The 25,180-nt window shown below is 39.9% G+C and overlaps 2 protein-coding genes across 5 annotated transcripts in view; one reads left to right on the plus strand and one right to left on the minus strand.

The window, feature by feature from the left end:
* Positions 1 to 261: 261 nt before the first annotated feature.
* Positions 262 to 25,028, minus strand: LOC130930946 (heterogeneous nuclear ribonucleoprotein Q). 3 transcript variants are annotated; one of them, XM_057859298.1, is made up of 12 exons: positions 24,816 to 25,028; positions 21,673 to 21,832; positions 18,269 to 18,387; positions 16,234 to 16,341; positions 16,033 to 16,146; positions 9,164 to 9,340; positions 8,924 to 9,059; positions 7,215 to 7,420; positions 6,987 to 7,136; positions 6,785 to 6,906; positions 6,380 to 6,705; positions 262 to 1,711 (listed from the first exon to the last, which is right to left on the minus strand). In XM_057859298.1, the coding sequence occupies exons 2-12, from the start codon at positions 21,818 to 21,820 to the stop codon at positions 1,686 to 1,688; spliced, it is 1,632 nt and encodes a 543-aa protein (XP_057715281.1). In that variant the 5' UTR covers positions 21,821 to 21,832; positions 24,816 to 25,028; the 3' UTR covers positions 262 to 1,685. The 3 variants fall into 3 exon arrangements, with proteins under 3 accessions (XP_057715281.1, XP_057715280.1, XP_057715282.1); XM_057859297.1 differs by having other exon boundaries at positions 262 to 1,714; positions 24,816 to 25,026; XM_057859299.1 differs by lacking the exon at positions 21,673 to 21,832 and having other exon boundaries at positions 262 to 1,714; positions 24,816 to 25,024.
* Positions 8,387 to 25,180, plus strand: part of cga (glycoprotein hormones, alpha polypeptide) — a 32,701-nt gene continuing 15,907 nt past the window's right edge. Inside the window, exon 1 of one of the 2 annotated variants that reach the window (XM_057859300.1) lies at positions 8,387 to 8,428. The gene's annotated coding sequence lies outside the window, so the exon portion shown is untranslated. Of the gene's footprint in view, positions 8,429 to 16,007; positions 16,171 to 25,180 lie in introns of those variants that run through there. The other variant, XM_057859302.1, reaches the window with a different exon arrangement.

The raw sequence follows: 25,180 nt of genomic DNA on the forward strand, positions 1-25,180 counted from the left end.
CTCTCGCACACTTAATGCTCGGGCCCTAAATAGTTTAACACAAGCACCTTTTCCGTAACTTCAGTTTTTTTTCAGAATGTTTGGAAAACCTTGAAGTTGTTACATTTATCATTGTTCAAGGATCCAGTGGGGCATCACAATACAATTAGCCATAATAAAAAGTCCACGACCGCGTATATCGATATATCAAAACGTCATTATTGGACAAAACAAATGGTCCTCGCGCTGGTCATTTGATATTCAAATGATTTAAGACACACATAGAAATCAAAAACTTTATTACAAAAATAAGTTACACTCACCTCCATTGTACAGTATAAAACAATTTATTTGCAGGAATGCAAAAACGTTGTTGGCCACCAACAATAGTTTAAAACTGCTAACATTTTTTTTTCTCAAAAGGTGGTTATGATTTTATTGAGGGAGTTAACTGTATAGAAAACCTGGAACCGATCCGCAGTTTCCTTGTAGCTATACCTGGAAATAGAACGTATTCACTGCAGCATCCCTTTTACCAAGATGTGACGCGCCAAAACCGCCTCACTTTTGGACTCCGTCCGGGCAATATGGCCGCAAATAACGTGAACGTGTCCTACTAGTCAGCGGTTTAGGAGCCGGACGAGGTTACCCGTCGATGTTCAACAATATGTTTCCATATAAAAGCAAACCCGGCCGCCAGATAGACAGTGGCAAAAAGGGACACTGCAGGGCTTTTATTTTTGTTATCCGTTAAAATCAAAGGCAGTCTGATGCCCATGACATTGAAGCCTTTACAAAAGTAACATTTTATCCAAAAAGAAAAGAAAAAAAAACCTATACAAACAGTAACTACATACTCTGAAGAAGCAAGGCCGCTAATTCAGTTCAAAATAAGATAAAAGCGGGGCTTGTTCCGACTCATCTCATGAGATTGTTTTTGCATGCCCAGTTTGACTGTTTGCAGTGTCAGAGCTGCGGCCAAAATGACTATATTACATTAAGTACATTGTTTGTGTGCCGCAGCTCTTGTGCATATTTTTTTCTTTTTCTTTTTCTTTTTGAAGAGAACAAGCCCCGTTTTCATCAATATAGTTTCCCTATTTACAGTACAGGCCGGGTAGTTTAATCCTCTGTACTGAGGTAGTCAACCAACCCTTTAAAGACAAGTTCTGAAAAGAACCACTTTCCTGGAATGCCTGACTTATCCATGCCAGGTGGGTACACCCTAAATAAAAACCTGCAAATGTTCTCTTTCAAACATCCACATCAAAACGATTAACATGGATATTCCAACATTAAAATTGCGATTAGCACAAAAATATACAATAGCATCAAGCTCCTTCGAGCCACTTCAAACCTAAGAAACTTAAAAGTGCAAATTCTTCAATAATTATTTAAAGATGGCATGTTCGGGGGAGGGGGAACGGGGAACAGGGGGAAGATTGTTAAGGGCAATAAATCGAACCCCGCGACAGCTATGGGGGGAAAAGGAGAATAGAATAATCACGTCTTTTTCGGGGTGGCAGTTTCTTTTAAATTAGAAGAGAGAAAAAAAAAAACAACTTGGGCAAGGGGAGATGCTTCTTCTGTAAGGCTGGAATATCATTGGACCTTTTTTTGTCACGCTCTTTTTTTTTGTTTCAACATCCTTTGCAGCTCATGGTGTAACCCCACACATCAAGTCAGTTTCCACTGTGAGTGACAGGTCAGGACCGGCCTCGGCCCCGCTTGCCTGCTGGACCAATCAGAGGTGTAGACAAATTCTGTTTATTCAACCACGGAGTACATTAGCTTTTAGAAATTTTGACAGAATTGCTCCTTTTCAATTCAAGCGCCGACTCGAATTAGGTAAATATCGCATCTATCTTATGCATTATCTGTGGGACTTAGGCTGGGTTCATAACGCAGGTCTTAATGCACCAATCCGATTTTTTCCGACTCGAGTGAGGCGTTAACTTGACCATCTGAACGAGACAGGTCGCATAAAAGTGGACCCTTTCAAATCCTGCCTAGGTCGCTTTCGCATGTGGTTTTTAGTGCTGCAATGATTATCTCGAGTAATTCGATTAGAAAAAAACCTTCCAATTAAATTTTGCTACTTTGATTATTCCTTTAAAGTTGCGTTGTAATGGTTTGTTTTGAAAGCTTGCATTTGAGTGGATACACTGCGCTCTAGTGGCAACAGCGAATATGACATAACATTTAAAATGGCTGAATCCAGCTGCTCTCAGTCAAGAACAACATAAGGTATGTTTTTGTTTGAGCTATGTTTTTTTTATGCATTTGTAGTTTAGTTTCTGGGTATATTTAGACGTTTTCTGTGGAAATATGTAGCGCTGCAACGATTAATCACAAAAATAAAAAAAAAAGATTGGAATTTTGCTGATTTGAGTATTCGCTTGATTATTGTGGCGTTAAAAGTGTTTGCATTCAGTTTTATTGATTTGAGTGGATACACTGCCTTCTAGTCTGCCTCATTTTACATGATTGAATCCAGCTGCTCCATGTTAAGACCAACATGAGCTAAGTTTTTGTTTGAGCTAATGTTTTTTTAATGCATTCATAATTTAGTTTATGAGTATAGTCAGCCATTTTTTGTGGGAATATGTGTCTGAACCATTTGTTGAGAGCATTGTTTAAAAAAAAAAAAAAAATTAATACCGTTTGAGGCTCAGCTCAGTTATTTTAATTTTTCATGTTCCTTATCCGATTACTCGATTATTCGATAAACTAGTTCATCGATGAATCGACTACTAAAATAATCGATAGCTGCAGCCCTAGAAATATGTGTTTCAACAGAAATCTGTGTTTGAACAATTTGTTTTGAGCATTAACCAAAAAAAAACAACCAAAAATAACTATCATTTCAGCGGCATGGTGGCTGAGCAGTTAGCACGTCTGCCTCACAGTTCAGAGATCAAGGGTTCAATCCTGGGCTCTGGCCTTCCTGTATGGAGTATGCATGTTCTCATCGTGCCTGCGTAGGTTTTCTCCTGGGAATCTGGTTTCCTCCCATAGCCCAAAAACATGCGTGGTAGGCTGATTGAACACTCTAAAGATACGATTGCGAATGGTTGTATGTGTCATTGTGCCCTGCGATTGACTGGCAACCAATTCAGGGTGTACCCCACCTACTGCCCAAAGTTAGCTGGGCTAGGCGCCGGCACCCCCCCGACCCTCTTGAGGAAAAGCGGCATTGAAAGTTAGCAGATTGTTCTTTTGTTGAACTTAGATCCTCATTTATTTTCATACTATTTAAGGTATTTTAACTTATTTTTATATGTAAGTGCAATTCTGCATAGTTTGAAAAATACTCGATTTTTATTTGGTATTTGCATTTAATGCTCATGAGCATGCCTTTTGTTTTATATCTGCTAAAATTAATTCAACGACACATTAAATGTGCTTAATCAGATGACTCGATTATTCGAACTAACTAGTTGATAAATTAATCGACAGCCCTCGTGGTTTTAAATCCGATTTGGGCCACATTTTTCAAAATGCGGCGGCAGTCTGAACTCGAAGCTGTGCATTACCGTTAGCTTGATCATAGTCATTAAAAAAGGGAAAAAAGGATGAGCTTGAGAATGCTCTGTTTTCTCTCTGTGCGCCAAATTAGCAGAATAAACTGAACGTATGTGTGTAGTGCTGCAATGATTAATCGATTAACTAGCGCCTAGCTTGAACTCTGCTCTAAGGCAGGAGGCGGCGGGCTTGACCAAAGTCATTAAGAAAAAAGGATATGCCTGAGAACACTGTTTTCTTTCTGTGCGCCACATTAGCAACATAAACTGAACGTATGCGTGTAGTGCTGCATTGACTAATCGATTAACTCGAGTAATTTGATCAGAAAAAAGTTTAGAATAAAATTTTAATGCTTTAAGGATTCATTTAATTAGAGTGGCGTTGTAATGGTTTGATTTAAAAGTGTTTGCATTTAGTTCTATTCATTTGGGTGGATACACTCAAGAGGCAACATTAAATATGAAGTTTTTGTTTGAGCTAATATGTTTATGCATTTGTAATTTAGTTTGGAAGTAATATTTAGAAGTTTTCGTGGGAATATGTGTTTGAAAGATTTGTTATGAGAAAAAAATACATTACCATTTTGTAGGATTTAAGCCAGCGGACTTTTGTTATGCAAGTCAGCCAATTGTTCTTTTGTTGTACTTTGATCCTCAATTTTCTTATATCGCTTGAAACTTACGTTCAGATATTTTATTTTGATAAAATGTATTTTCATTTATTACTCTTGTGAAAAAAAACTAAGAGCAATCTTAGCAAGCCTGTTTTACATCTCCTTAACTTTATTCTGCAAAATTTAATGTTCTTAATCCGATTACTCGATCATTCGAACTCATTGATAGATTAATCAATTACTTATTACTTAAATAATCAATAGCTGTAGCCCGATATGTGTGCGCGTCATAGACGCATTGCGTGCATGCGGTCTCTCTAGAGCCGGCCGATATCATCGGCCGATAAAAGTATTTTTAAATGATTTCGGCTAATATCGACATCGGTTTTTCCGTTGCCTTTTTTCCGCTAATTTTCCGCCAATATGCATATGGCAGTGCAGTCATGTCCACTTATTGCCTGCCTGCGTTTGTGGTGTTTTGTCACCCCCTGGTGTACTTAGTTTTGATAAGTTCCAGCACTTTCTGATCACCTAATCCGATGTTGACGTGAGCTCATTGCGAATAGAGCGCTAAATGGAAGCGCAAACGTCTGCAGCCAGTGTCCCAAAGCAGTTCTTGCCATCTCACCACGTTGTTTGTGCCTTATAAGTTAAATTCTTCCTTTGTTTTACATTCATAAGCGTTGTGTAGTATATTAGAGATGTGGACATTTTGTTTTGTTTGCATTTGTGGTCAAATCTAGTTACATATTTCATTGCTTGCAAGCTGCACTACTTTGCTTCATTTTGTGACTTCATTTCATATTATTGACAATGTTTTGTTGTTTTCAGTTTTACATACAGTGCTCTTGACAAGATGACGACCGTAAAGCCAATTCAACTTTACTCCGCGTCAGACTTTTCTTTCGAGCCTGATTTGTTGGTCATCTGTCCATTGGTGTACCTACACACCCATTGAAGACAGAATAAGTGCCTTATTGGCACTTAGCACTTGATCCAAAAATCTGATGTGTGCACCATTATAATTCCAATAAATACCAGGGTGGGTGCAATATTGGCATTTTTTCCATAACTTCAATTGAAGTTCTGATTTTTTAACAGAATGTTTGTTTGGAAAACCTTGACGTTGTTACATTTATCATTATTAAAGCATCCAGTGGGGCATCACAATACAATTAGCTAAAATATGTTAAGTCCACGACCGCATATAACGGTATCGCATGTTTAGAGTTGGACACTATCGGGTGTTATTGGTTAAAAAGTCATTATCAGACAACTCTAGTGCTATCCATACATTTAAACTTTGAATATAACGGGGATTATTTGCAGCAGGGCCGCAAACAAAAAGTAGTATTTGCCACGTGGCAAAATGGATTTTGCCATGTGGCATTTTTTTGCCATGTGGCAAAATTGATTTTCACGCGTCTTTTTTTTTTTTTGCCATGTGGCATAATGTATTTTGACATGTGGCTTTTTTTTTTTTTGTTATGTGGCAAAATGCATTTTGTTTTGTGGCATTTTTTTTGGTATGTGGCATTTTTTTGGGTATATGATTTTTTTTTCAGGCCACTCACGTCCACGCCATTGACTGCTATGCAGGTCCAAATTTTTCATTCATAGCCGTCAATGGCTTAGCCTTACTTGGGTGCTGGTTGAACGTCAATGCGCTTTATTGTTAAGTGTATGGTAAAAAAATCACAGCCACAAGTTTTTTTGCCATTTAAAATGAATGAAAAATTTGGACGTGTATAGCCGTCAATGGCATGGATGTGCATGGCCTGCAAAAATGCCATATACCTTATAAAAAAAAAAAAAAAAAATCACATGGCAAAATCCATTTTGCTGCATGTTAAAAATGCCACATGGCAAAATCCATTTTGCCACATGGCAAAAAAAAAAAAAAAAAATTCACTTGGCAAAATCAATTTTGCCACATGGCATATACCACTTTTGGTTCTCGCAGTCTCTCATGATACGCGTCCTCTTTTTCGAAATTAAAATATGCTCACCCTAGAATAATGTAGAGCCAGCATGTATAGTCAATTATTTTGATGTTTCTGCGCATACGGGTCAGTTTGCTCGGCGCGTGTCAGTCAGACTGAAGAGTTAGTGCGCATGCATAATACCCGGACGGGCTCAATGGAAAAAGGCAAGTCTTAACGGGCACGCCAAAAAAAAACCTGACGAAAAATCGGAATTGCGCATGAAGACCTGCGTTCTGAACCTAGCCTAATTTTCATATTACTCAGTAAAATAATTTACCTCTGCTTGTTCCAGGGCCACCCCGCTGCGAGAAGCCCACTCTCCCCCTGGGTGTGATGCCGCCGCGGGCCCTGGTCTGACCAATCCCACCGCGGACACCACCCCTCGCTCCTCGGCCTCTCCCGGAGCCCTGGAAATCGTCGTAGCTGTAGAAGGGGTCGTCGTAGCCGCCCCGGTAGTTATGGTAGTCGTATCCATAGTAATCGTAATAGTCTTCGTAGCTGTAGTATTCGGGAGGGTAAGAGTAGCCTCCGCGACCGCCTCTACCGCGGCCTCTCGTGGGCGGCGGCATATGAGGCGGTGCATAGTAATAGTATTCATCGTACCTGCGGGAGGGGGGAAAAAAAAATCTAAACATAGGAGCCGGCTTTTTAACAGCAGTGAATCTGCTTTTACTTATCATACATTTGTGTTTTGGCCGCCTGTCTCTGCGCTTTGCGCTCTTTCCGCTTCTGGTCAGGAGGTTTGGCGAAGACTATCTCAATGTGTTCTCCTTCCAGATCTTTTCCATTGAGATCAGCGAGAGCCTGCGAAATGGTCGGAGAGAGGAGAGTCTCAGTGCGTTCGTAACGGATACATTTCCGTGTTCGGGCCGTTATTTCAGTACCTTGACAGCACCGTCTCTTTCCTCAAAGTGAACGAACGCGTAGTCTTTCAATTTCTTCACGCGCTCCAGTTTCCCAAACTGACTAAAGGCCTTTTCGAGAATCTCCTCAGTTACGGAGCTAGCTAGGTTCCTCACAAACAACACTTTTACCTATGAACGTAAGCCAATGTTATCACAACGCAGATCTGTGTTGGTGAAAATAATGGGAGTTTACAGAATAATCTTTACCTTGGCCATGACCTCCGGATCTGGGTCCTCTATAGGATCTGCCCACTCTACTGTGACCACGTTGCCCCACACCTTCACCTTGCCGCTCATCAGACGCCGGCGGGCTTGAGCCGCCGTCTTGTGGTCTTCATATTCCAGGAAGCAAAAGCCGCGGTTCTTCTTCTTGTCGTCGGGTTGGTGGTACAAAATGACATCATTTAAACCCTCTGTGGATCATAAATTGCAGAGAGAAATGGAAGACTAAGTTATTATAACTAGAGGTGGGAATCTTTGGGCACCTAACGATTCAATTACGATTCAGAGGCTACAATTCTATAATAAATCGGTGATTGATGCAACTCCCCCACCCCCAGCTATTAGCTGCTTTAAATGTTTCGTACATTAGTTACAAAAATTGTACAAAAATCCTCTCAGACGACTATTTCAGTATCAAGGTAACAGTTCAAGACAGTAAATAAATACTCAAGTCCCCATTCTGTGTTAGCAGCTTTGACCTACATTCATTTAATGTTGTGAATCAACCGTTTAAGTTGTTACAATTGCTCCCGTTATTCCATAATTTGCCTTCTGTCTACTTTCGACATGTGAAAGTTTTAAAACTGTTTTAAAGAGCCTACTGCTGGACAACTGAAAGGCTAGGAGCAACGAACTCACTCTCTACCTCTCACTCTAAATAACTTGCGCACAGAAGAGGACCCAAAGTGCGACCCGGTACTTGCCTTTCTCAGACACAAATTTATTTTTAAGTCTTTTGAAAAGGAGTAAATCTCTCGCTGAGTAACCAGCTGCATCTATCATAACGTTGTGCGTGCGTCCGTTAATGGTATCCAGGCTGCAGACGTGTCTTAATTTCGCTCCGCTACTAGTTGCTGTCATGAAGTTATTAGGAAAAATTATCATTTTGGAACGTTTATGAATCGTCACGTGTCGAATTGCTATGCATCTAATAATCGATTTTTTGGCACAATCCTTACTTTAATTTTGTCAAGCCAAACCCAAAAATATTTGAACTGCAGTTCCAAATCTGTACGCCAGATGGTGGCAGAGTGAGATCCACCACACACAAACACTAATTACTACTCTGCATCACACTTATCGAAGACACCTGGGTGCATTAGGGTAGCCAGTCACAACCACTCTCATTTAAAGCAACTGGGCACCAGTGTAGTCAGAACAAACACTCAACTCCAAAGAATTCACCGGAAAGACGACTGGTGAGACCATTCCTTGCTGTTATGATGTTTATTTGGCTTGTATTGAGTTTGGTTGTGGCTAGTGGGCCGTTTTAAATTTGAAGTGTGTTTTAGTATTGTCATGATTTAACACTACCTTTTCTGTGTCTAAGTTATAACTTAAAAGAAACAAAAAGGAGAAAAACACATGTTGTCCACGTCCTTTCCTGTGAACAAAGTTTTTTTTCAAGTACGAGCTAGAGTTGATCACCAAAACAATTTCGAACTTGACAATATTGTTAGTCATGAAAAATATCCAAGTTTGAAAGAAATACAATGACCAATGTGTTAGGTGTCTTTAAATCATTGGTCATTAGTGGCCATTTAATGTTAATGTTTTTCCAAGTTAAAAACCGTGAGTACACCCGATAGGTGAAGCGTAGCACTACATCATAAAGTTTTTATTTTGGTACTTAATATAGTAGTTTTACATGAGCACAAACCACAATAGTTTGTCAGGAAAAGGTACCAACTCACCTGTGACTTTTGCAAATTCTTCAACAATCTGCTCTTTAGTTTTACTCTTAGGAATGGAGCCAACAAAGAGTCGATTATTGGCCACAGAGATGCACACGCCAATGAGTTTGCCAGGTCGGATTTCATTATTGTTGCACTGCAGCGTGATGAAAGAATCAAAACAAAACAGCGTTGTTGCATGGATATCATTGTAGGGTCCTTTCAACATTTACAGTATATATCATTTCAGTCCCGTCTTACCAATTTGACAGCCTGCTGTGCTGCCTCTTTAGTGCAGAAAGTGACAAAGGCGTAGCCTCTGTTTAGGCCACTGAGGGGATCCATCATCAGGCGCAGGTCCCATATAGGCCCAGCTTTCTCAAACAAAGGAACCAGCTCATCCTCAAAGAGGTCTCTGGGGATTTTGCCAACAAATATCTAATGGAAGAGGTCAGGGGAGAAAACATCATGGAAGTGTCTATTTTAAAAGGTCTTCAAGCAATGATGTACTGTAAAAACCATGGGGTATCCCATCAGCTCTTAGCGGTAAACTATCATTGTAACCGAGGTTACTCCAGATAGATGAAAACTCATCATGTGGACATCACCCCAGCTTGTCCTACAAGTACAGTAGAGTGTCCAAATTTGAACAGTCACAGCACTCTGTTCCTTTTTAGGAGCATGTTTACAATCACACTAGGCATGTGCCGGTTACCGGTTTCAAAACTGCTAAAATCCTCCGGCATATCGTCACTACAGTATTAGCCATCTTTTCATGTCCCATAAATGCAGGGCTTACCCCTCCCCCTCAAATTGTTGCTCAGTGAGTCAGCTGAAACACCTGAACTTTTTCCCCAATCAAAGAAAAAGTAGCTGGTATGGGAATACTTCAGGTACAGGAAAGTTACAGCCACGGCTTAGGTGGGCCAACTGACATGTAAAACATGTTTGCTGGGGGTGGCTGCCTTCTTTGGTAGCCACCCCCAGCAAACAATATCTCCAATATGATTTCGCACTTATACAAAATTAAAGGTTACTGAACGCTAGGGCTGGGCGATATGGCCTTAACCATGTATCACAATAATTTGAGCAGATTTATCTCGATAACTATAAATGACGATAAATTCGCCCAAGCGGACTGTTATATAATTTGAAAATCTGAATCAATGCATGAAATACAGATGAACTATTTCTTGTTGATTTATTTACCAGCATTCAATTTGATATACTGTGTTTAACAATTGTACATGCAGTCTAAACATTAAGTTTATAAAAATGTATTTTAAGCAATAAGAATTCAAGTATGAACATTTATAACAGCGTGTATGACTTGAACAATGTACATTGTCAAAATCAATATGCCTGTGCAAACATGTAATTGTAACACATGACTTGCAGCTTGAACAGTACACTTCAAAAAGACAACTTATTGTTAATGGCTGCTGTGACATAATTATTAAATACAAGTGTTTACTTTATGGTTTAAGGGTTTTTTCCCCCCAGTGCATTTTTTAATAAATGCACGCACAATAAAAATAGCTGGGGCCATTTCTCGGTCATTATAAGTTTTGCCGTTGGATTGTACTTTATGCTGAATGCTTTACCATCACAAAAGCTATCAGAGGAATCACACACAGACAGATACAAAATAACGCCACATAGTAATTGCTAGATGCAGTCCATGCCCAATCCACTCATTAAGTTCAGCCGTTTCGACAAGGTTAGAGCCGCTATCCGACTCCATAACGTTCATTTGTAGCGTTAGCCTGGCTACCAGTAGAAAGCACTGAAAGCACCATCTCCGGAAATCGTGAGAACAAAGGAGGACAGCGGGTGAAAGCCTGTCTGGATGCCACCAAGAGTCTACTAAATGTCGGTTGAAAGTTTGGTGAACCTCCCTTAAGCCACACTCCATCACGTTTTGCTTGTAGCGTTAGCTGCTAGCGTTAGCTTACCGGGCTTTTGTTTGATTGGCTTCCTGATGATCACGTGACTCCCTACGTAAGCACATTCACTGCTTTCTTAAAGGGGAATGAACATAGACGAACGACACAGAATCAAAGCGGGATGAAAAGACTATTTTCTTGTTTAATTAATTTACCGACATGGTCAAAATTACGTCGGTCATCGTTAAGAATTTCGGTGACGGTAAATTTTCGGTTTACCGCCCTGCTCTACTAAACGCTATCATGAAAGTTTTCCCCCTAGCTAGTTAACTCCACAGTGTGTAGTGTGCCTAGCAATGGTAAAACACTAACTACTTACTCACCGGCCACTTTATTAGGTACACCTGTCAAATTGCTCGTTAACACTTTCTAATCAGTCAATCACATGGTGGCAACTCAGTGCATTTAGGCATGGTTTAAGACGATCTCCTGCAGTTCAAACAGAGCATCAGTATGGGGAAGAAAGGTGATTTGAGTGACTTTGAACATGGCATGGTTGTTGGTGCCAGAAGGGCTGGTCTGAGTATTTCAGAAACTGCTGATCTACTGGGATTTTCACGCACAACCATCTCTAGGATTTACAGAGAATGGTCCGAAAAAGAAAATGTATCCAGTGAGCGGCAGTTCTGTGGGCGGAAATGCCTTGTTGATGCCAGAGGTCAGAGGAGAATGGCCAGACTGGTTCGAGCTGATAGAAGGGCAACAGTGACTCAAATAACCACCCGTTACAACCAAGGCAGGCAGAAGAGCATCTCTGAACGCACAGTACATCGAGGCAGATGGGCTACAGCAGCAGAAGACCACGCCGGGTGCCACTCCTTTCAGCTAAGAACAGGAAACAGGCTACAATTTACACAAGCTCATGGAAATTGGACAATAGAAGATTGGAAAAACATTGCTTGGTCTGATGAGTCTTTCTGCTGCAACATTCAGATGGTAGGGTCAGAATTTGGCGTCAACAACATGAAAGCATGGATCCATCCTGCCTTGTATCAACGGTTCAGGCTGGTGGTGGTGGTGTAATGGTGTGGGGAATGTTTTCTTGGCACTCTTTGGGCCCCTTGGAACCAATTGAGCATCGCTGGAACGCCACAGCCTACCTGAGTATTGTTGCTGACCATGTCCATCCCTTTATGACCAATATACCCAACTTCTGATGGCTACTTTCAGCAGGATAATGCACAATGTCATAAAGCTGGAATCATCTCAGACTGGTTTCTTGAACATGACAATGAGTTCACTGTACTCAAATGGCCTCCAAAGTCACCAGATCTCAATCCAATAGAGCCTCTTTGGGATGTGGTGGAACGGGAGATTCGCATCATGGATGTGCAGCAGACAAATCTGCACCAACTGTGATGCCATCATGCCAATATGGACCAAACTCTCTGAGGAATGCTTCCAGCACCTTGTTGAATCTATGCCACGAAGAATTGAGGCAGTTCTGAAGGCAAAAGGGGGTCCAACCCGTTACTAGCATGGTGTACCGTATAAAGTGGCCGGTGAGTGTATATACTGCAGTTTGCTAATGTTTTGAAAAATATTGTTCAATGGAAAAAAATTTTTTCCCAGAAATCTCAAAACATTTTAGAGCTGTAATTGCAATACTGTGATATTTTTTCTTAAGGTTAACATATCGTCAGATTCTGATAATGGCACATGCCTAGATTACGCTAAGTGCTGGTTTTTAGGGGTCATTGACTTCATAATTGTATTGACTGGTCCATTCGGTCAGCCACTGCGCAACGCCTTCAAGCAGGGGGCCCATCCCACAATCCGTTTCAGGTATTCAGTCGGTCACAGCGATTCAACACCAGACTTAGGATAAAAGTAAGAAAGCTGTACTGCATACAAACAGGAAGGATTGTGTCAGGATTGATTTGTTCGAGGATTCAAGGGAATTGTTGAATTTTTCGTACCATGCATGCATTCTGACAAGTTGTGGGGGGAAAAAAAATCAATAGGAGAAATTAGCCACTATGGCACTGGCATCATAGTTCGCAACATTTACATAAAATAAATGCTAACTGCCTGGTTCTTTGCTCTTTTAACAAAGAATCGAGACCGTTTTGCATCCATATCTGTAAGGAATTCAGGGATTTACACATTTAATCACAAGAATTTCAACGTAAAAAACTCTTTGTTGTGGTGAGCCGGCGCCACATTGACTTAAAGACGACTTGCACATTCGACATATTTACATAAAATAAATGCTAACTGCCAGGTTCTTTGCCCTTTTAAAAAAAAAGAATTGACTTTTACGTACATATCTATAAAGAATTGAGGGATGCACGCATTTATTCACAAAAATTTAACGTATAAAGCTTTCTCCACTTCGTCAGCTTTGACGTAGACAGGCCCCCTATTAATCTGCCCCGTGTCTCGTCAATACCATAATGAAGTCTATGTAGGGGTGTTTAATCGTCCTGCATAATTTAGTAAACTGTGCAATATGACTGTTGAATATCACCATATCAAAAACATGTCCCTTAGGATCAGGTATCATTTATCTCATTAAAACTGCTTATTTTTAATATGGCAATATACGCAGGCTACATGTATTGTGACCTAACTGTAATTAAGGCTAAAACATTTAAAACTTTTCTAAAGTGTAAACCACCAAATATCCAATTAATTTAAAGTAATGGTTAAGTCACAGCCATTTAATGGGTCAACCCAATAAGAGAACCGAATCTATGGAGGTGGATGACAATGTGCATTCAAAGCAAATTTGAATAAAAGCCCAAATATGTTCTTGCAAGTCTTTGCGATTCACGCATGCAATTATCACGACAATGTATTTTTTTTCCATACATTTGTACTGCCCTAGTATTTAAATTAGTGATGCAAGATAATACATTTTTCAACTGATATCGATAACCGATAATTTTCTGCCCCTTCCACCCAATAACCGATAATTCTATTCAAATATGTATGTAAAATTGTAAAGTATACAAAGATCAAATGTTACTGTACAAAAATGTAATTTAGTGCTATTTATTTCCACATCAAACGTGAACAAGTAGTAAAGTCCAACATCTAAACAATGACATTGTGTAATGGTAAGCTTTTGGCAACAATTACTTGGGTGTTTACTCTCTAAGTTGCACAAAAATGCCTTTAAAAGTAAGCCATTCCTAACATATATCACATTACTACACTGCAAAAACACCTCCTTAAAACTAACAGAATCAGACAAAACTGTTGATTGCACACATTTGGAGGCTAAATAAAGTATATAATTATCGGTTGAATTTCGTTTTATCTGTGTGACGTCATAATTCAGGCATGAAAATGGGTCAGGGGTTAAAAAGGTGAGAAGGGTGTGGAGGAAATATGTTCCAGTACACTATACACCCCAACAAAATATTGAGCTCTGTCGACCCACACTGTGTTTCAGCAGGGCCGTGCAGAGACCGGTGGAGGGGCGGGTGCTTGTAGATCAAAAGGGGCACATGAACAAGTATTTAATACACCTTAAAACAACATAACTTCAATTTTAACCAGCTTTAGATAATAATTGGCTGCGACTGTGACATACTTTAATTGGGAGGGGGCAACAGTGAATAGAAATCAAAACTGTCATCAACACTTTCTGGCTGTGACTCAGTCAGTCTGCCTCTTTTCTTCCTTCAACCTCTGCATCAAAACTTCCTTCCTCAACTTGTTCATCTGAGAACAAACCACATCAGATGGTCACTGAGCCACCAACAGCACGGTTTTCTCAAAACTATTATTTCATTGTTATCCATACTTAAGCATTTGAAAACTATTTTTCTTGATTGAAACAAATTTTTCCATTGAAGTAATGTCGTTTTGTGTTTGGGCCACATTTTGGCTAGGACATTTGTGTCTTTATTATTCAATCAAATAAGTTGCTTCAAACAAAAAAATATATATAAAAAGAAAAACTTTGCAGATGTGTCAATCACCGTTTAACAAAGCCTGAGAGGGTTTGAATAGACTCACTATGAAGCATTTAATAAAGCCAAGCATTTTCTTACTACTTTATTCTTGTTTAAAAATAATTCGGTGGGGCAGTAACATGTTTAAAACTTATCATAATTCTTACATTTTGAAGTGCTTGAAAACCATTTATAAATGATACTTTGGTGAAAAAAGTGAAAAAACATGTCACATATATATATATATATATGTATCTTTTTTCCAATGTAAAATCTGAATAAATACATCGAACACGCACCAAAAAATTGGGGGGGTGGGGGTGGTACTTCGCAGTTTTCACTTATTGCGGCGGGTTCTAGTCCCCATTAACCGCGAAAAACGAGGGATCCCTGTATTTCTGAAAAGCTTTAAGAAGCAAGAGTCATTCCCACCACTCGTCGGGCCGCTGTTGTGCCGACACCGGCCGTCAGCTAAAGTCCCAACCGAAAATAACGTGTCTCAGGCGGACAACGGGAGCGATGCGAGGCGCCCCACTCCATCCGAGAGCATGCCGCTTAATTTGACTCAACAGTGCGTTTCTTCGTTAATATTACCGCTAAATACACGAGTTTGACGCCAATTTAACGGGAGCTATTTTTTCACGGGAGATTTGGCTAGCTCTGGCAGTGTTCAACGCAAGCTGCAACGAATGGCAGTAACTTTATTATATCGCAAAATATGAAAACGATTGAAAGCATTACTCACCAAATTCAATCTGCTGGCAAATGCAGGGAAGTGTGTATGCTGCGCTCTGGTCTGCCCCGCTCTGGATAAGGCCTGCTTTTTTTTCGCAGCTTTGCAATGCAACCGAAGGCTCTCCAAGCACTCCATGTACACGTAAAGAGTGCGCGCGATTGGAATAATGGAACGCAGTTTGGGCCGATGATTGGTTCTCGTCAGCGAAGCATCTAGAAGGATTTGCTGACTGGATTTCTTAAGTGCTCAGTTTACGTACTAAGTTAATCACATGATGATAATAATAATAATTAAATAAAACCTCCCGACCCCCCCCCCCCCTCCCAAAAAGAATTTCTCCTCGGATCTACGCAATTCACGTAGGTCGCACTTTTTGACTTCAAAACGGCGAATTTCGCCGAAAGGTGAGATTTTCATGCCTGATAATTGCCATTATCGGTGACCGATATCATCGTGCATCTCTAATTTAAATGCAACAAACTAAATACTTTTCTTCTAGACGACTGTTGTATCAACAACCTGCACATAAATGACTCTCCATACCTCAGTCCCAACGGTGGGCTGTGCCCCCGAGTGAGCCGACTCGGGTGGCGGACCGCCGTACTTCCTCTGGCCTGTAGTGACATCAAGTGTGTAACCAGTCCTCTCCAGCAATGCCTGTTGATAGAGAGTGACGTAGAGGTTTGTTGTGGGCTTTTTCCACCAACGTTTACGTTAAAAACGACTTTGTAAATGGATACTCACTTTGATTTTGGTTTCATCTGGTCCTTTGTTGGTGTCTGACACTTTGGTCCCTTGTTTCTCTCTTTGCCTGTATGTCTTCATCACGCCACAAAGAAAGGCACTTTTGTTCTGAAAGATAAAAGCGACAAAATGTAGAAAGCTCCAACTTGCCCTTTTAGTAGTTAAAATTGAGGAATTCACAGGGGTGACCAACCATTAAGCCACACACTTTAAATATTTTAATGCAATAGTGAGTTTCAATGTGTGAAAGCGCCGTAGCGGCCCGAATATAAGACTGTTTGTTTTTTGCATTACCGTAATTTCCCGAATATGACTCACATTTTTTCCCCAAAATCATGGTGCGCATTAGAAACGGGTACATGGATGGAGACAGAAATATATAACAGATTTTTTTTTTTTTTTTTATTGACACGGCCACGTTGTGTTAAAGAAACGTATGCGGCGACCCGTTGCCGACCATTTTGTTTCGGTAATACTTCACTCTAATCGGCTGAATGATTTCGTCTGTGTTAAATTCTGCTTTTTTCACTCTTCATAAAGCACAGAATTTAGTTTCTTGAACTCATTTGAGTCAACGTTTATTGCAGCTCCACAACTCCGACCATAACAAACGTCACAACAGACTTCCTGTGTCCGTCAACTATATCTGTCCCTCGGGAAACTCAAACCCAAATAACAAAAGTTCCTATTGTTACGGTCGTGTTGACAGCGATGAGCTCTCACGGATTTCCGACTTACGTTCACTTTCATTTTACCGCATCAATCCGTGGAAGAAACATTTATTCATCATGATGAAACGAGCACGTTATACAGCAGCCTTTAAAAGAAAAGTCACATCTGTTTTGTTTTCTCCTAGATTCTGGTAAGTTGGAGAAGTTGTCAAATCATATTACCGTAAATATTGTCAATTTATGGTAATGATTTGAACTACCAATGTGCTATGCTTGAGCTGTGTTTCACCAGTCAGTAAAATGACATTTGTGTATCTGTACACGAGCTCAGTTTTCTTGTATTCTTATTTACTGGTGCTAAAATTAGGGTGCGCATTATAAACGGGTACAATAATTTTCCCTAGATTTTACAAGTAAATTTGGGGTGCGCATTATACACGGGTGCGCCTTATACTCGGGAAATTACGGTATATAAGATTGAAAAAGAGGGGGTCGTCTTATATTCGCGGTCTAGACATTATACCCATTCACGACGCTAGATGGCGCCAGATATCATTGAAGCGATGTTCTGTCATGACAGAGCTCAGCTACTCTCAAGTTTAACCAGTTTGCATTATTTTATTGCAATGTTTTTCCTTATTCAGGTTTGTTTCAAGAGTACAGTTAGACTTCGCTTTGATGGTTAATGCAGTTATTGCAATTTTGTTGTTTTATCACAATAGATTGGTTTATTTACATTTCAAAAACCAGAAACCATTCATTTGCACTTTACATATTTAAATGAGGCAAAATAACATGCTTTTTCTCTCAAATATATTGTTATAATCATGTTTCAGATGCACTGTAATTATTTTCTGTATAAAAATTTGGTGTTCAAAAAGTTTTTTTTTTTTTTTTTTTCCAAACTTGAGTCTTGAAAAAGAGGGGGTCGTCTTATAATCACGGCCGTCTTATATTCGGGCCAATACGGTAGTACCACTAGTAGGACTGGAACTCACTCTCATGCTTCAAATAACTGCATAGGTTCAACTGTATTTAGCCTGTTGGCATAATGTACCTTTATTTAGTAGCTGCGTTAGTGTTCAAACTGTTTATAATGAAACAATACAACACTACGAGAGAATCATGTTTTCCATTATGGTGGTACTTGAGAGGACTGCACTGCTAATGTCTTTAGATTTTTCAGTTATGACCATAATTGTGTTTTCTTCCAGCCAGGTAGCACTCTCCATTTTGTTCTAGCCAATTAAAAGACAGCATCAATAAATCCGTTTCACACAGGCAACGAGATTAAAATGAATAGATAATTATGCCCGTCCTTAGTTTGAAGACATCTATAAATACGACGGTTGCCGCTGACATACCTGAACATGTGAGAGGTCGCTGTCCTTGAATTGCAAAAGGACTTGAAGAGCACCTTCGTCGTTGAATTCTTTCAGAGCCTCAATTGCTCGATCATCCAAGTCACTGTGTGACACCAATCCTGCAGTAGTGGGCAGTAAACACATACAGAAGAAAAAAACTGAGCACCAAACCCTCCAAATATTCCACGACACTGAAAAGTAGCACACAAACTTAAGACATTTTGCGCATCAACTAGGGAATGACAAAACTTTTGTGAAGGGGTTAATAACAGTACTAAGAAGTTATCGCCATCAAATGTATTTGCACACCAGTTCGAGTCCGGGTCACCTGATTTTAAAGATCTGCCGATACTTCGTCAGTTTATTCTAGAACATTTTGTTTTCTATTAACGATACAGCGCTGGCCAAAAGTATTGGCACCCCTGCAATTCTGTCAGATAATGCTCAATTTCTCCCCAAAAAATGATTGGAGGTTAGCCACAGTGCCATGGGTTTTACCCTTATTGATGACACTGCGCACGGTAGACACAGGAACAATCAGGTCTTTGGAGATGGACTTGTAGCTTTGCGATTGTTCATGTTTCCTCACAATTTTGCTTCTCGAGTTCTTTGGTCTTTTCTCCATGCTCAATGTGTTGCCCACAAGAACACGGGACTGAGGTTGAGTCAACATTAATCCATTTTAACTGGCTGCAAGTGGGATTTAGTCATTGCACCCACCTGTTATGCGCCACAGGTAAGTAATAGGTACTGTTAATTACACAAATTAGAGAAGCATCAAATGATTTTTCAAAGGGTGCCAATTTTGTGTCCCCCATGCTCTTTCATGCTTTTTTCATTGCAAGCAAAATAAATGAAGATATTGCTACCAAAGCATTCGTAATTGCAATCATTTTCTGGGAGAAATCGAGCATTATCTGACAGAATTGAAGGGCTGTCAATACTTTTGTCCAGCACTGTATATTTGTCCATCTTATTTTAATGCTTTGTAGGCATTAAAAATCTTAATCACCATCTTTTTCCACCTAATTCCGATTTTTTGGGGGGGAAAAAATGGCGTTGTACAAAACATTTTTAATATTTTACATCTTATTTTGTTGCTTTTTGGTCCTTATTTTTTGGTTTTAAAAGTGAAGTCAGATCTTTTTCATCCGATTCCGATCTTCTAAAAATGGCGTGATCGGAAATCTGGCCCGATCACGCCCAAGTCACAACCATCTTTTTCCACCTAATTCCAGTTTTCTAAAAATGTTGCGTTGTACAAAACATCCCAAACGATATTTTACATCTTACATTTTACATGTTTGCTTTTTGGTCCTCAAATATATTTTTTAAAGTCTTAAGTCTGATCTTTTTCATCCAATTCCGATCTAATAAAAATGGCGTGATCGGGCCCAAATTCTGATCACAACCATTTTTTTTCCCACCCAATTCAGATTTTCTAAAAATGTTGCGTAGTACAAAACATTTTTTAACGATATACTTTTACATCTTATTTTGTTGCGTTTGGGCCCTTAAATTTCGAAAAAGTTAATCTTTTTCATCTTGTTCCGATCTTCTAAAAATGGCATGATCGGATCGTGGACAGCTAGTTGGAATGCAGTAATTAATAGTGATGCATGATAATACATTTTTCAACCGATATCAATAACCGATAATTTCCTGCCCCTTCCACCCGATAACCGATAATGTCACGCCAATAATTCTATTCAAATATGTATGTAAATTTTTTAAGTATACAAAGATCAAATGTTACTGTGCAAAAAATGTAATTTAGTGCCATTTTTTTTCCACATCAAATGTGAACAAGTGGCAAATTCAAACGTCTAAACAATGGCAATTACATTGTGTAATGGTAAGCTTTTGGCAACAATTGCTTCGAGAGTAAACACCCAAGTTGCACAAAAATGCCTTTAAAGTAAGCCATTCCTAACACATACTGTATCACATTACTACACTGCAAAAACATCTCCTTAAAACTATAAGAATTGGACAAAACTGTTGATTGCGCACATTTGGAGGCTAAATTAAGTATATAATTATCGGATTGCATAATCGGTTGAATTTTGTTTTATCTGGATTATCTGTGTGACGTCATAATTGCCATTATCGGCGGATAATTATCGGTGACCGATATTATCGTGCATCTCTAGTGATTAAGATTGAAAATGTCCGTCAGTTTTTTTTTATACGCCCGATGAATTATTGGAAAACAGAAATGTCAAGGGTGGCCAACAATTTGCAGCCATTTAAAAAACTATCACGATCTTTTTCCAACTAATTACCGTCTTATAAACATTTTCAAACGATATACTTTTACATATTATTTTGAGGCTTTTGGTCCTTAAATACATGTTTAAAAAGTCTTAAAAGTCTGATCTTTTTCATCCGGTTCAGTTCTAAAAATTGCGTGATCGGATTGGGACATCGCTAGTTAGTATGCAGTAATTACTTTTTTTTTTTTTTTATAACGTTTTTTGATACACCCAATGATTTATTATTGGAAATCGTAGAAATCTCAGGTGGCCAAACCTTTTTGTGGCCATTAAAAAAAATATATATCTTAAAATCATCTTTTTCAAACAAATTTCGATCTTCAAAAAAATGCTGCGTAGTACAGAACATTTTTTCTTTTTCACGATATCTTTTTTCATCTTTGTTGCTTTTTGGCTCTTGAATAAATCAACAATAATCTTAAAAACGCAGATTTCCCATCTGATTCAGAGCCGCTAAAAACGACAAGATCGGGCCCGATTGCCGATCACGTGATCAGATCGGGGACATCGCTAGTACTAAAAAGCATGTTTCAAGTCACTGCACCTCATTTCCCGACTAGCCTGCTATTACAGGTAATTACACCAGATGTAACTGTGCTACTAGACACAAACTCGGTGTTTCACATGAGCCATTGTATCTTTGTAGTCACCTGTCACAGGATGCGAAACACAAAGACAGCTGTGGCAATTGTTTCTACACCTATTTGACTAAGGGTTATATTGGCACTTTTGGGATGTGGCTGAACAAAAAAATACAAAGATTCAATACCCTGACAGGTAACAAAATACACTTTTGAATAAAACTAATACACAAGTATTCCAATCCGATATCTAATTGTGGTAGGGTTCATGGGAAACTGGATTTAGACGATCACTCCAATGAGGGGGCAACTTTGTTGACCTCACACCAGTGGTCGAGCAACCATTTTACACTTTTCACTGCTGTGATGTGTAGTTTTAACATTTATTTAGCACTGCAGTACCCATTTTGGTAGGAACCACAAAAAGTTGCTTCAGGATCCCAATTCCCCCACTCAAAACTCCTAATGAAGTGACAGTACATGCAAGAGATTTATCGACAAAAAGAGTTGCATATTAGCATATGCAAATGTGTTAACTGTGCCTTACCTGCTATGTAAATTTCATCTAGTTTTTCAGCAACTTTCTGTGGTAAACCAGCTTCTAATAAAGTCTGGAAGTGCTCAGAATGGGTAACTGCAGCAGAGGTGTCCATTGGTTCTTCTGGACCATTTCCATTAATATGTTCTGTGGCCATGTCCCCAGAAATCTGTGTAAATGCAATGAGCCAAATTAATCCTGGTGCAATGGCATGGTTTGGGATGCGTTTAGGATAGTGGAAAGTCTTAGACTACAACCCCTAGCAAAAAGTATTGAATCACCAGTCTTGAACAAGCACCCACTCAGACATTTTATCATGTAGAACAAACTCTGATAAAAAGCTTGAAATAATAATTCAAAAGTGCAACTCTTTAGCATTCAGAAAAACTAAAATGAATATAAAACATTGGTCAGTAAATGTTACTTTTATATAGCAAGTGCAGGGAAATATACATGGAATCAGTCCATTCTGAGGAAAAGAATATGGAATCATGAGAAACAATCAACACATATCTAGTATTCAGTAGCACCACCTCTGGCTTTTATGACAGATTGCGGTCTCTGAGGCATGGACTTGATGAGTATTCTTCACCAATTTGGCGCTAACTCTTTGATTGCAGTTGCCAGATCATCCTTGCTGTGGACCATTTTTTTTCCCAACAGGTTTTCAATAGGGTTAAGATTTGGGCTATTTGCAGGCCATGACAGTGACTGGATGTGTCCAAGGAATGCTTTAACAGTTTTAGCTCTGTGGCATGATGCATTGTCATCTTGGAATGCAGCCCCATATCATCAAGGACTGAGGGAATTTGGATGTTTTCTTCAGGCAGTTATCTTTGTAAATCTCACTGGAACAGCACCAAACAAAAGTTCCAGAATCATCACCTTGTAAAGTCAAGAATCTGCATTGGACGAGGTGATGATGCTGGAACTTTTGTTTGGTGCCGTTCCAGTGAGATTTACAAATACGACTGCCTGAACATAAACATTCCCTCAGTCCTTGAGGATATGGGGCTGCAGGTCAGGCAAAGGCACTGGGGAGATGGCTGTGGTTAAATCTTCAATAAATGCACAAGTTTACATTGAAATTTTAGACAGCTTTCTTATCCCTTCAATTGAAAATGTTTGTCGTTTTCCAAGATGACAATGCATCATACCACAGAACTAAACTGTTAAAGCATTCCTTGGGGAAAGACTCATCCAGTCAATGACATGGCCTGCAAATAGCCCTATTGAAAACCTGTGGTGGAACTTGGGGGGGGGGGGGGGGGGGGAGTTCCACAGCAAGGCTCCTACCTGCAAGGATGATTTGGCAACTGCAATCAAAGAGAGTTGGCACCAAATTGATGAATATTCATCAACTCCATGCCTCAGAGACTGCAAGCTGTCATAAAAGCCAGAAGTGGTGCTACTAAATACTAGATCTGTTTTGTTATTTCTTTCTCTGTTTCTCATGATTCCATTTAAATTTTCCTGCACTTGCTATATAAAACTAACATTTACCGACCACCACAATGTTTTTTTATTCATTTCTTTTAGTGTTTCCAAATGCTAAGAGTTACACTTTTGAACTAATTCATTATTTTTTCAAGCTTTTTATCAGAGTTTGTTCTACATGATAACAAGTCTGAGTGAGTCCTCGTCCGAAACTGGTGATTCCATACTTTTTGCTAGGGGTTATAGACAGGCAGATCAGTTCACATTTGTCGGTTCACTGTGAAACACATCCATCGTGGAGGGCAAGGGTGCTAAATATACTATAGCTGTGCGGTCTCCAATGTCTATACACTTTTCACTATCCGGATTGGTACTGTATCAACTAACCTGCGTGAGCGTTGAGCACAAAACACAACTCTCATACCAAACTCTCCACAGCAATCAATAACATGACATCCTGTAAAACACTGCAGCATGTCGGTGGGACAATGCCAGGCCATGTTTTCATGTTATGACTAGGTTAGTGCTTATAGTGGCGTCCACAAAGCTCGCCTTGCTCTGCTCTCCAAATTACATGTTAGCTTACCTTCTGAGTGCTGACTTCAGCACAGACTAGATAGCTATACACGTGTTCCAGCACTGAGAACCCCAGTTTCCCGTGGTTACCACTTACATGTTCAGAAAGCATCTTTGAATATTGAGCTTTATGTCATCCTTTTATTACTACTATATTGGTGTTGTAACTAAGCGTTATTTATTGCTTTAGCCTGTTTTCAGCCATCAATGCCTCAGTAGGCCAAACACACCGCTCACATTGCAGCACTCCGCATCGGAGGCTCTGCAAACTGGCGGATGTAAATTCCTATCTCGACGACGTATTACACCTGTATTCATTTTACAGCGTGCAAATGCTAAACTGAATAGCAAATTGAATTGAATAGCCTTTACGCGATTAACGCATACTGTCATGTCGGCAACGAAGCACGTGCTTTCGATGAAAATGCCCACATTTCAACGGTGTTCGTTTTAAAGTGTTAAATTCCAAACGGGAATTGAAATTTGACACCTCAAGGGAACAAAATTGGAATATTTCGACGAACATTGGGGTCGTTTCGTTTGTAGTGAACCTCGCGCACGTTGGACAAGCTAGTGGGCTAGTCTGCCTTGGGCTAATGCTAATCATACTAGCCGTGGATTTACCGGACAATAACACAGCGCGTTGGGGTAAAACCCTCGAGAATCCATCTGTATTCGCTATTAAAATGGCAATCCGCCTCCTGAAGTCACTTGTTTATGAATATCGATAATCGCAGCGATAGCCTCGGTTAGCATGTGATGACAATGAGCGTGTCCATTCCATGATCTGTCAAAAAAATAGGCTAGCTTACGATAGCATGCTAATTCGAAGGGAATTTCAGTGAGGCCATTGTTAGAACGGCAACGGTCGGCACTGATTTCACTAGTTACTAAAATATCAAAGTCGAGTTGAATGGTATTGTCGGAAGCGTGGCGAGATAAGGATTTAGCTTGCTAGGTGCGTGCTCTGCCAACGTGCCGCCACATAGGAAGAGTCCATTTTCAAAAAGCCGGTCCGGAGAACTCGTTCCCAGCCGCCACCAGTTTCCACATTGTTTGAAACAGCACCGCACGAATCCGACTTTCCCCCCACACAAACCGGCCAAAGATCACGCGATCGAGCGGAGCAATCACCCTACCTGCCGCTGGATCACCAACGCGAACGGTGTAGGGTAATTTGGAAGATAGAGGTTATGTTTGAAAGACGGAAAAAGTGGAAAACTCCCGGCACGGGTCCGGCCTCAGTCATTCACTCTTGATGATGTAAAATGGCTGCCACGTTCACGCCTCGAGTTTTGTCTCGTCGATGGGGTTTCTCGGAGAGTTGTGCACGGGCTATGCCTTGCTTGTAAGCGTTTGTACAGTAGAGTAGACTCTGCTCTGAATCAGGCCGTCAGTCCACTATGGCTGAACACATCAAGGATACTCACGCACTACTCGTGTGCTTATTCCTCTATGTTAAACCCACCACTTTATAATAATAAATAATACATTTTATTTCTAG

Source organism: Corythoichthys intestinalis, chromosome 15 (assembly GCF_030265065.1).
Source record: "Corythoichthys intestinalis isolate RoL2023-P3 chromosome 15, ASM3026506v1, whole genome shotgun sequence".
In the NCBI taxonomy this organism is placed as follows: Eukaryota; Metazoa; Chordata; class Actinopteri; order Syngnathiformes; family Syngnathidae; genus Corythoichthys; species Corythoichthys intestinalis.

Excerpts from the sequence above, each read along its gene's own strand:
- LOC130930946 (XM_057859297.1), bottom strand. The coding sequence starts at position 21,820 with ATGGCCACAGAACATATTAATGGAAATGGTCCAGAAGAACCAATGGAC. Across the intron at positions 9,341-16,032 it reads AGCCCACCGTTGGGACTGAG|ATATTTGTTGGCAAAATCCC; the intron begins GTATGGAGAGTC and ends CTCTTCCATTAG. Across the intron at positions 6,706-6,784 it reads CAGGCGGCCAAAACACAAAT|GTACGATGAATACTATTACT; the intron begins GTATGATAAGTA and ends CCCCTCCCGCAG.